This window comes from Microtus oregoni, unplaced genomic scaffold (genome assembly GCF_018167655.1).
Source record: "Microtus oregoni isolate MIOR12 unplaced genomic scaffold, Mior012 000007F_ref0000211, whole genome shotgun sequence".
Lineage (NCBI taxonomy): Eukaryota > Metazoa > Chordata > Mammalia > Rodentia > Cricetidae > Microtus > Microtus oregoni.
The window spans coordinates 19,561,753-19,581,352 of record NW_024543066.1 but is presented as its reverse complement, the minus strand read 5'-3'; the positions used below and the strand labels follow the sequence as shown (position 1 = coordinate 19,581,352).

Genomic DNA, 19,600 nt, shown 5'->3' with positions numbered 1-19,600 from the left:
TTCTATCCTGTACCAGTCTTTCCCGTACCGCTGTGTGTACCTCCCATGGCTCTGTAAAGCTGGGTGGAGGGAGCCCACATTTGACACGCTCTCCACAGTATCCCCCACGTGCCTGGTGTGTAGCAGGATCCAGACACTACAAAGGAATAGAATCTGGGGGATGGGGTAAGCGGGCATGGAAAGTGTTCTGAGATTTTTAAGTGAAAAGATGGTTGGAAAGTACTGAAAAATCAGGAGCAATTAACATCTGCTGAAGAACTGGAAGAAGCAACTGAGCTACTACAGGCAAGGGGCTGAATGCCTTGCAGACATTAAGAACTGTACCGTGCAGCTGTATTTCCAAAGGGTGTAGACTCAATGGAAACCACAGAAATTCGGGCTGACTTCTACCTAGCTTCTGGGAGTACTACACAAAGCCAACGTAGTAAGGAGACAAAATTCCAAATAGTCACGCCCAAGGTTTCAAATCCAGACAGTGGCCAAATGCTTCTGCTTGAGGTAGGGCACACCCAGGATAGCTGTGAGGAGCGAAGGGGATGCTCACTCCCACATCCCGTCTAGCAGGACATCAGTCTTCCTTGTCTAGTCCCATAACCCAAGCACAAAGTGACAACATGCCAACTCTCAACAGAGCATCAGAAGGGAGGGTGCTGAGCATAAATGAGATGAGGAGCAGTACCACACAGGATGGCAAAGAACACAGACAGATGAGAACATAGAATTCTCATTGAACATAGACATGGACAGAAGAAAATGGAACACCCTGGGGAGAAAGGGAGATGCTGGGGTTATATTTAGGAAGTGGTCTCCTGTGCCAATGTGTTGAAGAAGTCAAACTCTCACTATTTGCTGATAATATGATAGTTTACATAAGTGACCCCCAAATTTCTACCAAGGAACTTCTACAACTCATAAACACTTTCAGCAATGTAGCAGGACACAAGATTAACTCAAAAAAAAAAAAAATAAGTAGCCCTCCTGTATGCAGATGATAAATGGGCTGAGAAAGAAATCAGAGAAACATCACCCTTCACAATAGCCACAAATAGCACAAAATAACTCAGAGTAACTCCAACCAAACAAGTGGAAGACTCATATGACAAGAACCTTAAATCTTTGAAGAAAGAAATTGAATAAGACACCAGAAAATGGAAAGATCTCCCATGCTCTTGAGTAGGTAGACTTAACATAGTAAAAATGGCATCTACAGATTAATTGCAATGCTCATCAAAATCCCTGCAAAATTCTTCACAGACCTCGAAAGAATATGGGAAAGACCTCAACTTCATATGGGAAAGCAAAAAACCCAGAATAGCCAAAAAAAAAAAAAAAAAAAAAATCCCGTACAATAAAAGAATTTCTGGAGGCATCACAATCCCTGACTTCAAACTCTACTACAGAGCTACAGTACTGAAAACAGCCTGGTATTGGCATAAAAACAGACAGGAGGACCAATGGAATCGAATTGAAGACCCAGATATTAATCCACACACCTTCAAACACCTGATTTTTGACAAAGAAGCAAAAAAATATCAAATGGAAAAAAGAAAGCATATTTAACAAATAGTGCTGGCATAACTGGATATCAACATGTAGAAAAATTAAAATAGACCCATATCTATCACCATGAACAAAACTCAAGTCCAAATGGATCAAAGACCTCAACATAAAGCCAGCCACACTGAACCTCACAGAAGAGAAAGTGGGAAGCTCATACCTTTAATCCCAGCACTTGGGCAGGGATGTGGAGTGGGGGGCAAAGACACCTGATCTAGTCTACAGAGAGTTCCGGGCCAGCCCGGACTACTCAGTAAAACTCTAGTCCAGTGGTTCTCAACCTTCCTAATGCTGTGATCCTTCAGTACATTTAACCAAGCTGTGGTGACCCCCACCTACAAAAATTATTTTCGTTGCTACTTCATAACTGTAATTTTGTTACTATTTCAAACTGTAATATAAACATCTGTGTTTTCTAAAGGCCTTAGGTGACCCCTCCCTGTGAAAGGGTCATTCAACCCCCAAAGATTAAGAAGTGCTGCTCTAGTTCCTCAGGAAAGAAATGAAACAAAAAAAAAAAAATGAGGGTTCCAGGATAGGAAAAGTCATACCTGACTGCAAGTATAACACCATCACAAAGACCTGAGACAAACAATAAAAGGAAATACAGGAGCCGCGGAGAGAGCCGGCTCCATGGATAAAGTACTGGCTGCGCAACCGTGAGAACCTGAGCTCAGATCACCAGCATCCACACAAAGGCGAGGTACAACAGCATCTCCAACCTCTGAGCTAGAATCCAGCAGAGACGGGCAGATCCTTAGGGCTCACTGGCCAGCCTAGGCAGAGAGCTCCAGGTTCAGTGAGAGACCAAGTCTCAAAAGCATACAGTATCATCCTCTGGCCTTCGTACATACTATGCAAAGAACCACACCACACCTACATACATGCGTCAGAGAATAATAATGGAATATCGTTGTAGGTCTGAATGGGGCTTGCAATATCAACAGTTTGTTTTTAGTGAGGAGAAGCAGAAGGGGAAAATATGCTGGTACACTTGTCCCATAAGGTGACAGAATACTGTCACTGTTTTTCAAACACTGCAACTCTAGCTTCCTACTGTTAAACAAAGTCCCTGGCTTTAACCTGACATGAACCTTTTTGAAAAAACAATCTCTAGTCTAAACATCTGAAGTCTTGTTCCTCTTTAGTTTTTTTTTCCTATTGAAACTAACTAAATGCAACATTTTCTTTGTAAAATGGCACTGTCAGATAAGCCGGCTTTTATAACCATCCTTGTTGGACCCACTAGAAAGCTGATCAGAAAATGTCCATCTGGTGTAACCAGAAGGTATTCAGGATGGCTAGAGTTTGAGGCAACAGATATCTTAGTAGTGCTGAAAGGTGATTGCTTTATAGATCAAAAATGGCAGACAAGAGCATGCCCAGGTGTTAACAGTGTTCAGGATGGGACGGCAGATGGGAATGAGAAGTTTCTCCAAACTTCTGCTTTTTCCAAAGGAAAAGCCTAGTACGGCTGTTGAACAGGAGCAATGAGCAAAGTTTACTGTACCCAGTGCGAAGCTAGAGACACTATGTCCATGGGCACACAGAGACCGAAGGTTAACACTGACTCCAGCATTCAAAGAAAGGCTCTCGGGTGGTATTTCTTATTTTTTAAATATATTACTCATATAGAATAAAACAGACATTAGGCTTCATTGACACAGTGTTTCTTGGGGTGTGACAGCTCCATTCGGGATGACCCTAGGGGCTCAATGCAACACCAGGAAGAACAAGACCTCAAGTCCTGTCCTGAGGAGTGAGGTGTTTTCCAAATTCCCTCAGCACACGGGAGAGTCATGTTCTTCTTTTGTGTCTAGCTCCTCCCGTTGTGTGAAACAAGGAGAAAATGCTGTCCAAATCAGATAGAGCCCTCAGACTTCGCCTCTGTGTCAGTACAGTGGGTGTGCACACCCGGGCACACACAGGTCAGAGCAAGATCACAAAGAAAATGGTTCAACTCCAATGGAGCTATAGTTGTGCTCCGGGACCTCTCGGAACCTGACACACCCAGACTCGCAGCATTTACATACTATGGTGGTTAAAAGCAGAGACATGGAGGATAAGGGAAAAAACAAAAACCAGGAAACAGGAGGCAGTGGATAAAGAGGGAGAGAAGTATGTGCAGGAGAAGAGGAGGAAGAGAGGACTGCGGAAGGCTCCAGGGTGTTACCGTTCAAACGTCAGTCACTGACATGCAGACACTCGCATGCTTCGCTGGTTAGGTTTGGAACATTCCACCTGGAACAAAACTCACAAGTGGCTATGGCCCAGTAAATGTCTGATCCAGTCAGTAACTCACCACATGCTATGGGAGAATAAACCTGGGACCCGGGGACTTGAAGCAGGATCCGAAACGGAGCAACGCGTGCACTGGAATCTAGCACCGCATCCAGAGCGCCCACAAGGCGACCTTAAAAGGGAGACAGAAGAAAGGACACTTGTGAGTCCAGGGTAGACCAGGCCAGGCAGCCGGCACACATCCTCCCGCTCCCATGCACGGGAGCTGGGGCGGTCTGAACAAGAATGGTCCTGTTCGGAGCGCAGTTCCTGTTGCTGTAATAAAACTCCACGACCTAAGCAACCTGGGGAGGAAAGGGTTATTTGGCTTACACTTCCAAAGGAAGTCAGTAACTCAAACAGAGCAGGAACCTGGAGGCAGAAGCCAACGCAGAGGCCATGGAAGCTTGCTGCCTACTGGCTTGCTCTTTCACCATTATCCTCTCCTGGGCTCTCTTCAAGGTGCCAAGCCTCAACTTCTCTGTATGATCCCTTCAATCCTAGGCCTTTAGCTGCTACAGAGGCTGCACCTTCACCAATGGACTCTCCGGGTCTCTCATAGCGCTAAGCCCCAGCTGCTCTCCACAACCCCTTCATGCCTTTGCCAGTACCACCTGGGGAAACTTACACATTACCAAGACCAGCCGTCAGCACAAGGAACAACCTCGGCCACTTCATGAACAGAGTCTCAGTGCACTGACTCTGAAGAATCACTTCCTAGATGGCTTCGCCTCAGCGATGCTGCTCTCTTCTTAACCACTAAATTCTCAGTTCCAACTGACCAGAATCAACTGTCCCAGCAAAGCAGAGGTTTTACTTTAGCAATTCTGGTCTCTTATTAATCACAGCCCATTCTTCAAGCTGCAGCTGACCAGAACCACAGATTCTTCACACAAATGGCCTGGTGGAGTCTTTGCTTCCGTCTGAGACTTCACAGGCCGAGTCTGTCCTCTGCATTTCTCTCCACCCTCTTTTCTCCTACAGAACAGAGCACCAAGCTTTGAACACTCAGTGGCCCTTCTCACCCAGAGTTCCACAGTTCTTCCTTCCTTCTGGCAGTCTCTCAGCCTGCTACTTGCAGATAGAGACATAGGCTCTCAGCTGCTCCTGCACCACAGCTGCCTGCCCGTTACCATGCTCCCTGCCCTGATGGCCATGGATCTAGTCCCCTGCCACTATAAGCCCCCAATAAACTCTGCCTTGGTCATGGTGTCTTAACATAACAACAGAAAAGTGACTAAGACAGGAGCAGTCACAGGCAAGAAGCCTCAGGTCACATTCCTGAACTCTCACAAGACTCCCATTTCCCCAGCATCTGGGGTCTATCTGCATCAGCTACAGCAACAAGACCTGGGAAAAAGAGCAGTGTCCCACAAGTCAGATTTCTAATTCAAACCTGGTGTATGTGATTTAAAGTGCTTAAACTTCTGGTGTTTCTGGTCTCCTTATTTGAAAAAAAAAAAAAAGAATAACTTGTATAGTATAACACTACCCTGTAAAAGTAATTGAGAGAATTACATGAGTTTCATGTCTGTTACTTGAAGTGCTGCCTGGATCACAAAAAGCACTGTGTTAAGTATTGTTCCTGCTACTGCTTTATCCTGGGCCTCATCCAAAATACTGAATGTTACCTCTACCTGCTCCAGAAATATGCTGTGAGAGGAAAATCTATCAAGTCCTTCACAGATTGGGAGTCACATGCACACATACACACACACCTATGTGATATATGATGTACATATATGTGTGATATACATAATATATAAATGTAAGGTGTACATATGATATACATGATATGATATTCGTGGTATTTATTATATGCATATTTGTATGATGTGGATGAAAAACATGTATGGCAGATATTTGTGACACACATGTGTGAGATATACACAACATATACATGTAACATACACATATATGATATACATGTATGTGCTGTACACATGATGTGCTAGCTATGTATGGTATACATGTGTGTGTGTCTAGATATAGATATATGATACAAAGAAAGGATTGGCTTTCTGCTGTGATGGACATGCCCTGAGCTGAAGGTGGACAATTGCATTTGCTCCCACCTAACGGTCTGTTCCTACATGGGAACAAGCCTGGGGAGACCCTTACTGACCACACCACCCATGGGAGAGCACCACTCATGCCCTGGGGGCTGACTGCAAGCTGTAGCTGCCCACCACTGCCCAGCATCCCATGAGGACTGTAGCACCTATCCAGGGGAAGGTTCAAATTCAAAACTCCAATTCCACAGATCGACTCTACACCATTACATAGAGAAAAAACACTGACTCTAACCCTCAGATATGAAGACCCATCTTCCTTTTCTGTAACAGGTCACTTCAGGGTCAAGTGGTGTATTTACCCATTTTCTGTGGCACCTTTTCAAATTTAAATAAAAACTTACTAGAAAAGCCAGATATAATGGCACTTGGGAGGCAGAAGCAGGCAGATCTCTGAGTCCAAGGCCAGACTTAGTCTACATAGTGAGTTATAGGACGGCTGGAGTTACATGGTGGGACCCTGTCTCAAAAAGAAAAAAAAACACCAAATATATAGATGACTATGTGTATGCACACAGATGTATGCATAGGTACATATATATTTATATAATTTGTGCACATATATTTTTGTACAAATGTATATATACATTTAAGACTTCCATTTGTATTCACATATACAATCAACACTTAGAAAAGTGGGCTCTACACCATCACTTCTGACTACAATCTACTCCTACAGTATTCTTCCCACAAAGTCTGCAACCTGCAGCTACACCAAACCCAACACTGAGAAAATCCTTTTGAGCAAGCTCAGTCTAACGCCTAACTTACCATCCTCCTGCCTCAGCCCTCTGAGTAAGGATTACAGATGTGCCCCCACCAAGCCTGGCTTTTATGACTCTTAGCATGTTTACTTATCCATGCAAGATAACGTCCCTGGCAGATGTCCTCCTCATGCTACCCAGCCTCCAACTGTTCCGCCCTCACTTAACAACCTTCTCCGGGAGAAGGATAAAGGGCACAATACTGTATAGCCAGAACTACTCTCGCTACAAAGAAACCCACATGGCTGTCTGTGGGAGCAGGGCCTCTCTGGATAGGAGGTCTGATCAGCAGCTGTTAGGCAGGAGGGCTAAAGGTGTGTTTGCAAAAGACTACTGAGCTAAGACATTTGTCTAGCAAAGATGGGCTGGGATAGAGAGGCCGAAGAAAAATTAGAAAAGAGCTCAATGACCCATCCACCCAACCCACACAGACCCCTGGCACTTCCAAGTTTGACAGAGAACCCATTCTTTGTTTGATTGACGGTGCTGAGGATTAAATCCAGTACTTTGTGCACAAGAGGCAAGCACTTAGCACCCAGCTATCAACCCAGCCTCCTGAGGGACTCAGGGAGCCATGGAAACGAGAATGGAGAGGAGGTGGGTACCAACTCAGAAAAGCAGGGACTTTTTTTTTTTTTTTGGACTGGAAAGAGTGGTTACTTCCCCCCATAAGATTCAGGTGCTTTTGAAAGGAAAGTGTCTTACATAACCCCAGCCTCTTCAACTAGTGGGACAGTGGGGGAGGCTATGTGAAGAAAGCCACAAGGGGACTTCCACTTTTGGCTCAACCATGCGGAACCTGGAAGTCATCCCATCCACACAAGAAAAAGCTGAGCAGCCTGAGAAAGGGGGACCTTTCCTCAGCTCACCAGAGAACTGAGGTCACGGATCAAACCACAGTCACCAAATCAAGAGACATCCAGGAGAATCCAGAGTCACAGATGGGGATGATTTCCTCGGTAAAGCCACTGACTGCAGGAACAACCAAAGAATGACGCTGGTGAAGTGCTGCATGGGGATTGAGTGCATAAAGGCACTACGGTCTCAAGGGAGCCCTCTGAGCTGCATGGGCTTTAACATCAGGCACCCACCAGGCTGGGAAGGTACAGAGTAACACTATGCAATGGCCTCTACACAGTCTCCTCATCTGTTGAGACCATTTGGAGTCCTGGCCTCCAGCGGCTCTTCCCTGCTAGAGATCTTCACTTCTGATTTGAGTTACTGAAAGCTGTGTCAAAGTTGTTTACCAGCTCTGCTTCACGAGCGCATGTTGCCTTGGCCTTGAGGATCAGAGGTTTTCACCTGTTGGCCCACCTGACTGTATTGGGTATATAAGCCTCCGTGATGCTACTGAATAAAAGGGCTTCTTACCAGTGACTAGAGCTCTGTCTCTCTGTGTGTCTTTGTGTGTTTCAACCTCCAGCCCCTTGCTCGAAGCTCGCAAACTGTATGGTAGCGCATAGACGGAAGACAGGCATTGTGCGCTGCACTCATCAAAATCCTGGACTTCCACGAAGGAGTGGCCAGAGCCTTATCCAAGCACTGGCCAGGTCCTACATTTCCTCTGGCTTTTCTGTCCTCAAAGACGGACAGGCGTGACCAAGAAACATTCGTGAAGATCACAGGCCCATCACACTGCGATTTGCTGGTATGATCACAGAACCAAAGCCCAAAAACCCCTAGTACAGTGATGCCACATGAGAGGGTAAAGCACTAAGACTCACACTGTCTGAAAAAAAATCTTTAAAGGAACCCAAAAACGGAAGGGCATCAGAATGAGCACTTCTGAGGAATGTCAAAGTCCTGGCGTCTACAGTGGTAGCCAACCTTCAAACATGCTCCGATCCAGCCAGGGCATTGATGACACCTTCAGTTCCTCGTACCCAATGCAGTGTGACTGGCTTTCACATAGTGACTGTTGGCAGGAAAGTAAACAGTCTCAGAGAGAAAGCACAATCACTGAGATGCTGACCATGCTGATACAGATGGGGAGTTTATAATAATCCTATTTAACAGGTTAATAACCCTTCTAATGGAAAGGCAAGGACAGGCAGGAAATTTAAATGGAGAGAGAACTCCAAGAATGAATTGAAAAGCCAACCTGCAAATCCACACCCAGAGAGACCCATTATCCTTTGGAACTGAAAGAACCACATAAAGCAGCACAAGCCTGTAATCTAGCACAGCGGCAGGGACACGAGCTCATGTGAAAGCAAACACCAGCCCTGAAATCTACACCCGGTGAAACCATCCCTAAAACTGGGAGAACGCTGCACAGTAGTACTGGGCAGTAATCTAGCAGAGGAAGAAGAACACAGACTGAAGGCCAGTCTGGAATATATAGCAGGCTTCTGTCTAGAAAACAATAGTAAACATTTCTTTTTAAATCCTGGAGTGGGCTGGAGAGATGAGATGGTTCAGCAGTTACAAAGGCACTGATGCTCTTTCAGAGGACCCAAGTTCAGTTCCCAGCACCCACTTGGAGGCTCACAACCATTCGCAGCTCCAGTCCCAAGGGATCTGATGCCCACTTCTGGCCTCTGAGAGCGCTGCGCACATGTGATACACTTACATACAGGCACTTCTATCCATAAAATACACCTTTTTATATCCTAAAAGAGAATTACTGTTCTTAAACAAAACTTGGGAAATTGACTCCTACCTGACTAACAGGCAAGATTTCGTCAGGGAGTGACAGAATCCTGTGGATCAGAAAACTAGACTTTGCCCAAGAAAAGTTGGAGAGAGAACAGCAAATGGGCTCACATAAAGCATTCAGTTAAAATCAGACAGGGGTTTAAAATAGGACAGTTAATAGAAACCAATTGATAAATGCTAGAAATTACCTTCTCTGCATCAACTTATGACTTGTGTGGTTTTGATCTTAGTTCACCACCAACTAAAAGTGATTTTTTTTTCCAGAGTGTATTTTTTAAATAACAAATCCCACTTTGTAGGAACTTCACATGAAGACTTACAAAGGATAAGGTTAAAAGTAAGCAAATAGTACCTATACATATACACCAATTTCATTTTTTTTTCTTTTAAGATCGGGTCTCCAGAGCTCAGGGGAACCCCCTCAGAAGAGGGGAAGGAAGAATTGTAGAAGCCAGAGCGCTCACAGACAGAAGAAAGAACACAGGCCACAGAATCAACTAAGCAGGGCTTATAGGGACTCAGAGACTGAAACGGCAATCACGGAGCCTAAATGGGTCTGCACTAGGTCCTCTGCATACCTGCTATGGCTGTTAGCTTGGGGTTTTTATGGGACTACTAACAGTGGGAGCATGGGCTGCCCCTGACTCTCTTGACTATTCTCAGGACCCTTTTCCTCCTACTGGGTTGCCTCGTCCAGCCTTGATCTGAAGGCTTTCGCCTTCTTTTGTTGAATCTTTTGTCCTGTTTAGATGTCATCTCTAGGAGGTTTGCTCTTTTATGAAAGGATATGGACGGGGAATGGATCTGGGGGAGGGGGGAGTGGACAGGGATTGGGAGGTGTGGAGGGAGAGGAGGCTGTGAGGAGAACTGGAAGGAGTGGAGGCAGGGGAGGCTGCAGTCAGAATGTATTGCAGGAGAGAAGAATAAATAAAAAGAAAGAAAAAAGAAAAAATAGCGTCTCCTGTAGCTCAGGCTGACCTCAAACTCACTGTATTGCCTGGGCTGCCCTTACACCCCCCACATCTCCTCCTTCTACCTCCAAGCACTGAGGATTTGGGTTACATCCAGCTTAATGTTTACTAATATTACGAACTACAAACACCAGGCAAGGCATGTTCACCAACAGGAGTGTGGTCGGAAGGAAGAAAAGAATGTGGTGCACACACAAAATGGGGTTTTAGTCAGTCAAAAAAATCAATTTATGACTTTATGTATTTCTGGTCTAAATATATACCAACTAAAATGGATTTCAAAAGCCATAGAAAGCAAAATCTTGTCATTTGCAGAATAATGGATGGGACCTAAGATCATTCAGCAAACTAAGCCAGTTTCAGAAAGATAAAATATGATTTTCTCCCATATACCAAATCTAAATAGTGTGTGTGTGTGTGTGTGTGTGTGTGGTTTCTATTTGAGAAAAGGGAAGGGAAGGAGGAGGAGGCAAGGGCTGATAAAGAAAGTAAACATGGCCAAAGTACAATATATTTGTATGAAAGTAACAATGGAAACATCACACCAATTGTACAATGAATATATACAAATGCAACATTTTAAAATTTTTTTAAAAGAAGTTTCAATTTTTAAATACTAGGATAAGGAAGGTAAGCATACCAAGAGATACTAGACTAACACCAGATAAAACTGAGCAGATGTGTTAATTTTAGACAAAACAGATTTCATAACAGGAAACACTATCAGGGTTAAGAGAGGCATTATGTAACACTGAAGACTTCTGAAGGACTGCACACCAGTCATTAACACGAATTACCTAACAGCACATCTACATCCTTTTGACCAGAGTGGTAAACTTCAGGGAAAACAGAGGAGTCTAGCATCCTCGTTGGAGACTTCAATAACCATCTCCTAATAACTGGCAGACCGAGCCTTCAGAAAAACACTGAGGCATGAGTCCACATTTACCCCAAACAGTATCAAGTCACAGAATCTAATCTGTTTATGGACCCCTTCATGGGCACCAGACAGTGCCATCTCAAGTGTACGGTGGCAGGTACCAAGATGGACCTAAAACAAATCCTGTCTGAAGGGAACAGAGATCACACAAGCACACCCTCAGACCACAAAGGAGTTACACCAGAAGCCAAGGAACAGAAAGCAAGCTGGGAATTTCCCCAAAATTTAGAAATTAAACAACTTCAAATAATACAGGTCAAATTAAAAAAAAACACACCTCAAGAGATTTTTTTAAAATATCTTAACCAGCCGGGTGGTGGTGGCGCACGCCTTTAATCCCAGCACTCGGGAGGCAGAAGCAGGTGGATCTCTGTGAGTTCGAGGCCAGCCTGGTCTACAAGAGCTAGTTCCAGGACAGGAACCAAAAGCTACGGAGAAACCCTGTCTCGAAAAATAAAAAAAAAAAAAATATCTTAACCACATGGAAGTGAGGTTTTACAAATTAGACAAATGTGTAGGATAGAGCAAAAGGATTGCTTGGGGAGATTACAACATCAAGTAAACGAGTTAGGACAATACAAAGACCTGGAACCAATAACCTAAGCCAGTACATTAGAAAGCCAAAGAGCAATCTGATCCTAATGCAAAAGAAAAATCAAAGCTGAAGTCAATAAAAGCTAAAAGATAGAGAAGAAAATAACACTAAAAGATCAATGAAAATTGGTAAAGCCCTACCTAGGGTAACCAGGAAAAGAAGAAAAGGACAAGTTACCAATACTAGAAAGGGACAGAAGGCAGGGGATGTAGAGTGTCTGCCCAGCATGATAAGAGCCTGGGCTCTGATTCCCAGCATGGCCTAAATTGGGTGTGAGACTGCCAACCTATAATCCCAGTGCTCCATAGGTGGAGGAGGATCAGGAACCTGGGTCATCCTTGGCTAAGAAGGTGTTCAACGCAGCCAAGATGCTGAGATCCTCCTGGGAGGAGGAACTAGAGCAAATACCCAAGGGTATTAACCATAAGGAGATACTGTAAATAATTGTATGCCTCTAAATTCAATAAGTTATACAAAAGGGCACAATCCTTTAAGGAAATGAACTACCAAAACTCAAGGTATAGTGAGTCATTTGAACAGACCTTTATCTAAGTAAAGAAACCGAAACAATAGCAATAGCCTGACAAATTATCCAACGCAAATGTGTTCGCCAGCAAATACTACTAAACCTTAAGAGGCATTCCCCGCAGTCTCTTCAGAAACCACTCTTCTAGCTCATTCAACTGTGACAGGAACCCTGCATTCCTGAAACAACCAACCTGGCGGAGCCACTGAAAAAAGAAAGCTACCATATCTAACCCCTGCAGAAAGTCATCAACAAAACATCAGCAAAAAAGAATCCAACATCACATAACATGAATTAAACTCCATGGACAATTGTGATTCACTCGGTATACAAGGATAATACATTAGAAAAAAATATCATCAAGGTAAAATTCCTGTGCCAATTGGTACAGGAAAAGTATTTGAAAAAAAAAAAAGATCTAACACTCACTCATGATTAATTAAAACAAAAACCAACCACCAAGGAGTTGAAAATTTCTATAATCTGGAAATCTCTCTCAACATACAAACAGAGCGCCCTACAGTTACCATACTGAATGGTAAGAAACTGAAAACATCCCTGGACAATGAAGAAGATGGTAAGGACACTTTTTTCACATCATTCCCACTTAGCAACATACTGAAAGTCCTAACTGACACAGCAAGACAAAAAAGGAAATAAAGCGTGCACAGATAGGGAAGGGAGAAATAAAACTCGGTTCACAGATGACATGTTTGCTCAACAAAACAAAAACCTTAAGGAACTATAACCAAAAGTATAGTACTTGCAAGAAACCATGTTACCCTATGACAACTCCTTTTCTGTGTGCCAGGAATGAATGTCGAGACTCTGAAGAAAAACAAAAACAAAGTCAGTCACTACGGACAATAGTAAAAGGCACTTTTCTCCAGCACAAGCTTAACTAATACGCACAGATCTACATGCATAACATTACAAAATGCTGAGGAAGAGGAGCCAAAAAAAAAAAAAATGTCAATAGGAGACACCGGAGCTACTGTGGTCGTGTAGATTCAACTCAACACGAGTAAAAATCCCAGCATGCTACTTCATAAATATTGACAACTGAAGGAAAAGCAAGGGCCAACAAACTCTGTAGAACAGATTTAAGATGATTCAAAGCTGTTCTGCAGAGCTATGATGGTCAAGCCCCTACCCAGGCCAGTAGGAGAGAACAGACCCTCACAGATGCAATCAATCACCCATCCGACCTTTGACAAGGGAGCAAAGGCAACTTGGTGGGAAAAAGTGTTTTCAGCAGCTGGTGCTTAACTGAAAGAAATAACCTAGACTACAGACTTTACATCAGTGACAAATATTAACTCAATAGCCCACTACAGTGTGAAGTATGAAGAATAAGCCATACAAGTTCCAGATGAGAACACAGACTATCTAGATGGCCTCAAGTGTGACCAATCCTCACTGGTTTTTAAGGAAAAACTATCTAACTGTGTAAGCGATCTGGGACCCATCTCACTGAAGTGGGCAAGGAGAGCCACGTTCACATGTAACTGGACATAAATTGAGTCTAAAACAAGAAACACAAAGAAATACATGTACGTAGGTACGTACTCCATGGAGTACAGCTTAACAATCCTGGTGCTACTACACACAGCTACTACAAATGAAGCATCAAGGAAGATGCTTAGACTTGACAAAGGAATGCCCATGTATCTAACTGTACAGCACCATCTCTAATTCCAAGGATATTCCTATTTCTGGACATATTGCTGAGGATATTTTTAGAAGAAACTGGTGTTTCAATCGATACATTAAGATGATCCACCCTGAACCTAGGAGGACATCGTCCAATCACATCAACGGGGGCAGAAGAAAAGTGAATTCTGCAGGCAGTGATGGTGCACGCCTTTAATCCCAGCACTCGGAAGCAGAGGCAGGCAGAACTCTGTGAGTTTGAGGCCAGCCTGGTCTTCACAATGAGTTCCAGGACATCCAGGACTGTTATATAGAGAAACCTGTCTCGGAAAATCAAGAAAAAGAAAAGTGAATTCTATCTTTTCTCAAGCTATGCCGCCTCTTCCTCTTGGACTCCTTCACACTCCGAGACTTACTCCACTGGCATCTCACCCCAGGCTCTCAGTTACATAGTGAGTTTCTCTAGTTGTCCAACTTATAGATGACCTGTCCCGTGAATTCTCAGTCTTCACAATCACATCAATCCCTGCTGAATGGAGAGGGTCCCTTTGTTCCGGCCACCCAGCTAGCTTACACCCGAAATAATCACACAGAAACTGTATTAATTAAAACACTGCTTGGCCATTAGCTCTAGTCTCCTATTGGCTAACTCTCACATCTTGATTTAACCCATTTCTATTAATCTATATATCGCCACATGTTTGTGGCTTACCAGCAAAATTCTAACCAGCGTCCGTCTCAGGCAGGAGATCCATGGTGTCTCCATGGCGGCTCTCTGCTTTTTTCCTCCCAGCATTCAGCTCTGTCTTCTCTGCCTACCTAAGTTCTGCCCTATCAGGCCAAGCAGTTTCTTTATTGATTAACCAATGAAAGCAACACATGAACAGAAGAACCTCCTACACCAAGACCCATAATAAACATTTGCATACATCCCGGAAACAAAGGTTTTCATCAAGGCAGAAGAGAATCCACAGGACCTTACCTATCCCTTCATAAATAGCCTATGACACAAAGAAGCAAGCCCAGCCATCAGCATGGCTGTATCTCTACAGGAAAACAGAGGGGCAGGAGAGATCCAGAAAAAAGCACTGGTGGAGCTGGAGGGATGACTCAGCAATAATGAGTAGGTACTGTTCTAGCAGAACAGTTAATTCCCAGCATCCACACCAGAGAGCGCACCTCAGCCTATAACTCTAGCACCAGAGGATCAGACACCTTCTTATGACCATCTCCAACACCTGCACTCCCACCAACAAATAAACACACACACACACACAGGCACGCATGCATAATTAAAAATAAAAAGAAGACAGTGGCAGGATTGTCACCTTAAGAGGTTACTTACCCTGAAGTCCTTCCAGAGCGACAGGATGTGTAAAAGACAGTGACACTGATAGTCTTGATGCTATGTGATCCTAGGCCAAGCACTGTGTTAGTGTGTCCGTTTAGCAAAAGACAAACAAGCAAAAAACCTTAAAATTACACATATGTGTACAAATATACATATGTATATATATACATGTATATATATAATCTCTTAACTATCTTAAGATGTATATATAGATATAGCCTAAGATATATAGAGAGATATCCTAAGATATATATATCTATATAGACCATATGTGTGTGTATATATATATATATATGGATATGGAAAGGTTTATAGATGTATTTTAAGCTAAGACTCACTAGAAAAGTTTTTTAAAGTTTATAAAACAAAAATCACACAGTAAACAACTATGGCAATTGTTCTTGAAAAGAGAAAAATATTTTGGTATAGATTTGGCCTAGCCTGGGCACAGCACATCTCAAGACCACAGTGGTGAACTTGTCAGGGCTAGTTACGCTAGCTCCCAACATGCCCTGCTGTGTGGCAGTTTGCTCCAAGATTAAAACTGTCCAATTTTGGAAGGACTCCTTAAGACACAGGATGTTCTAAAGCAGTGGTTCACAATCTGGGGGATCAAGAAAGACCCCTTTCATAGGGGTTGCCTAAGACCATCGGAAAACAGATATTTACAGCATTAGGAAGGTTAAGAATTACTGGGCTAGAGGGAGGTGAAATAATCCATCCTAGGAAGCCCCTTAAACTCACAAAGTAAACAACTGGGTTTCAGGAAGTCCCTGAAACCAACCACATTCACTTGGTCCCTCCTGCCCCAAGCATACATAAGCAGAAAGGACTACTGAGGGGTACTCTCAGACAAGCAAGCTGCCTAGAAGGGGCTCAGACTAACAGTTACTTGGGAGACCCTGTTGAGTTGCTAGAAGGGCACTCCTGGTTTCAAGCTGTGGCCCACAATGGGGTGAGCTCTGGTGATGGCAGCTGTCCCTGAGTCATTTCTGCTCCTGTAAGTTAACCCCTAACTCTTTATTTCTGTAAATAACCCTACAGTAAAACCCACTGGTTCACCGAGTTGGACTGTGGTGGATCCTTACTCTTCAGTCAGCTAGAGGTTCCCTGTCTGGGGTAGGTAGGCATTAGTGTCCCAGAAAATCTCCAGAGCAAATTCTAGCCCTGCAAGTACTACCCACTTAGAGTGTCCTGTATAGGTAGACCACGGTGTTTATTTTTACTGCACTTTTCTCAACATTTAGGCATGTTGCAACATGTATAAACATATTTAGACAAATACCATTATGTTACAATTACATGTAGTATCCAGTAAAGTTACATGTTTGTAGCCTGGGAGCAGTAAGCTATGCCATTTATCCTATGTACACAGATGGTACTAGTGCCCCAATGTGTGTAAATATACTCCAGTGTTCAGAGAGTAGCAGCAGCAGTGTATTTCCTGGAACACACCCCCATCACTGGGTAACACCTGACTATGTGTATGCAAACATCCTACTGGCTTCATCTCTGCAGTTTGCTGACGCAGTTGCATAGAGAAACACCCTCACCGAGTATGATGGCACACTCACTCTTGTAAGTGTAGCTGGTGCAGGAGAATTGTCACAGTTCAAGACCAGCTAGGCTGCACAGTGAGTTGCAGGCCAGTTTAGCCTATGTTCTTAAAACAGTGTCTAGATATGTGCACATACAAGTGTTAGTATACATACGCATATCCCTTGCTCTGTCAGCTGATAAATCCAGAAGCAGAGAGAATGCACGCATGCGCGCGCACACACAAACACACACAATCTGGTTTCTGTTGAGATTCTCAAGAAAATAAATGGTTACAAAATTAGGTCTTTGCCTCAAGAAGACAGGCTTAGCCATCAGTCCTTTATAAGTCAACTAACCAGCTAATTTAATAATTAAAAAGCAAACAGGGGAGGGGGCTTACTTAATACGAACACACAGGGAAGAGAGAAAATGACACCTGGTGTCCCTCTCACATTCATCTCCCAATTGTGGCTACACTGAACAAATATTTTTTTCCTGCTTTTAGCTATTGATTTGGTTATTCTAATTGACTTGAGGACAGGGAGCTAAGCCAAAAAAGCCTCAAGAAAGCCAAAAACAGAGTCTCTTGGAGGAATGGTTCCTTCTGGAACTATGGCAGGCAAGAGTCAAGATGAGCCTGGAACATTCTGTAGTGCCAGGCAGTATTGAAGCAATACACACAAGCGTGCACGCACACACAAAGCACACGCACACACACAAGCGTGCACGCACACACAAAGCACACGCATGCACATGGACACACCAACGATATGGAAAGCAGGGTGCCCTGTACAGTTGAAAAACTTGACGAGCTCAACCTCACCCAGGTGCTCAAGGTTGACATCGACAGTGACATCATGTAGTGTGTACACAGACTACCTCTGAAATAAAGATATAAAGACTTCCGTGGTCTTCCACCAAAGCACCAATCATTCAGTCTACATACTATAAGAAAAAAAAACACACAAATTCCAGTTGAAGCATATTCCAAGACACATAACCAGTCATCTGTGTGACTCTCAAGGCCAACTAAAGCCAGGAAAGGCTTAGGAGGTCACGTGTTACCCTGAACAGGATTCTGAAACAGATAAGGATTAAGGAAATCCAAACAAACTTACTGTCACTGTTCCATAAGCAGAAGCCTAACACAGGTCCCTCAGCATTCAGATCTGTGTCAACAGGAGCACTCCTTTGGGGGGCTGTAGGTGAGAACACATGTGCCCCCCCCCAGCCTCTGAGCCCACCCACTTCACTTGGCTGCAGGACCCATATGCTGTCCTAGCAGGCACGGTCTGTTTAAAGACGGGACAATGACACTGTAGCATGGTGACATACATCTGCACTCCTAGCACTCAGGCAGTAGACGCAAGAGGATCAGGAGTTCAAGGCCAGCCTAGAGGATCTGAGATTCTGTTTCAAAAACAAACAAACCATAGAAAGGGGTTGGAGAGTCCTCTGGTCTACAGAGGACCAGAGTTAGTTCCCAGCACCCACATCAGGTGGCTCCCAATCATCTGTAGCTCCAGCTCCTGGAGAGAAGAACACCAACATATCTGGCCTCAGGTGCCTGCATTCCTATGCACAAACCCACATACAGAGCGATCATAACTAAATGCACACATAAAAAAAGAGAGGGCAAAGCCATCACCTAAAACCAATAAGCCCAAATTTACAACTGCTCTCCAGGAGAGCCCAGGGCAGCTCACGGGGTGCATTCTGGTCTCCCCTCAGCAGAGGCTCCACGTGGCTTGTCTGGCACCACAGGAAAATCCTCCTGGCATCCTAGTGAGCAAAACACTCCTATTTTTAGGTTCTTAAAATAACAACTCTGGCTGGGAGCGACATCGGGTGACAAGCTGCGGGAGGAAGAGACCGAGGAGGGGCTAAGAACTCACTCTGATATGAGGGTGCCATCATTTGATCCCCGCTGGATCCGTATGCTCAGGGTTGTCAGGGCTGAGATGAAATGGCAGTGTTGACACGGGACAAACAGGGACACTAGGAGAAACCTTCCATGGCTTTGTAGTTTTCGTGATCTCTGTGTCGGGCCTTGTACTTAACACAGGCTCTGTGGCAAGGTTCTCTGCTCTTATTGAAAAATAATCCCACAGTGAGACCCCTATTTTTTTAATGGAGACATTTACCCCCATCCCTACACACAAAGCATTCCAATAAAGCCTGAAGTCTTTTATTTTTTTTTTCTACCTTTGTATTAAACAAAGCAGGTATCTAATGGCTTTGTGTTCAGACACAATCTGAGCAATCCCATGATGGGAAATTCTTTACCTCAAGGGAAGGGATTCCTGTCATCATATACTAGCCATCAAAGTGTGTGTTCATTGGGCACCACAGCCCAGTGGGGGGAACCCACGCATTGGCTGGGTCGGTCTTCCCAATAGGCTGTTTGGTTTGGCTATTGTGGCTGTGGGATACAGAAGAAAAATTAAGAATCAGGTGGGCTGTGGGTAGCCCGTTGTCTAGCATGCATCAGGACCTAACGTACACACACACCATCATAAAGGAAAAGGATGCTAAACTCGTTAATCACAAATAACCAAAAGGATATCTCATAGCCAAAAAAAAAGTACTTTCTGATAACTGGAAGAAGTAGAGTATCGAGGAAAGATTTGGCTTTTTAATGGGAGCGTTCGTCCTAATCCAGGTGCCAGCACTCACCAGAACACTGAACTTAGC

General features: G+C 44.0%; 1 protein-coding gene across 2 annotated transcripts in view; it reads right to left on the bottom strand.

The window, feature by feature from the left end:
- Tbc1d8 (TBC1 domain family member 8) overlaps nucleotides 1-19,600 on the bottom strand; it is a 103,502-nt gene that overhangs the window by 49,166 nt on the left and 34,736 nt on the right. For both annotated transcript variants that reach the window (XM_041656614.1, XM_041656615.1), the window contains exon 2: nucleotides 3,860-3,970. In XM_041656614.1, the coding sequence (XP_041512548.1) occupies nucleotides 3,860-3,970 (111 nt within the window). The remainder of the gene's footprint in view (nucleotides 1-3,859; nucleotides 3,971-19,600) is intronic.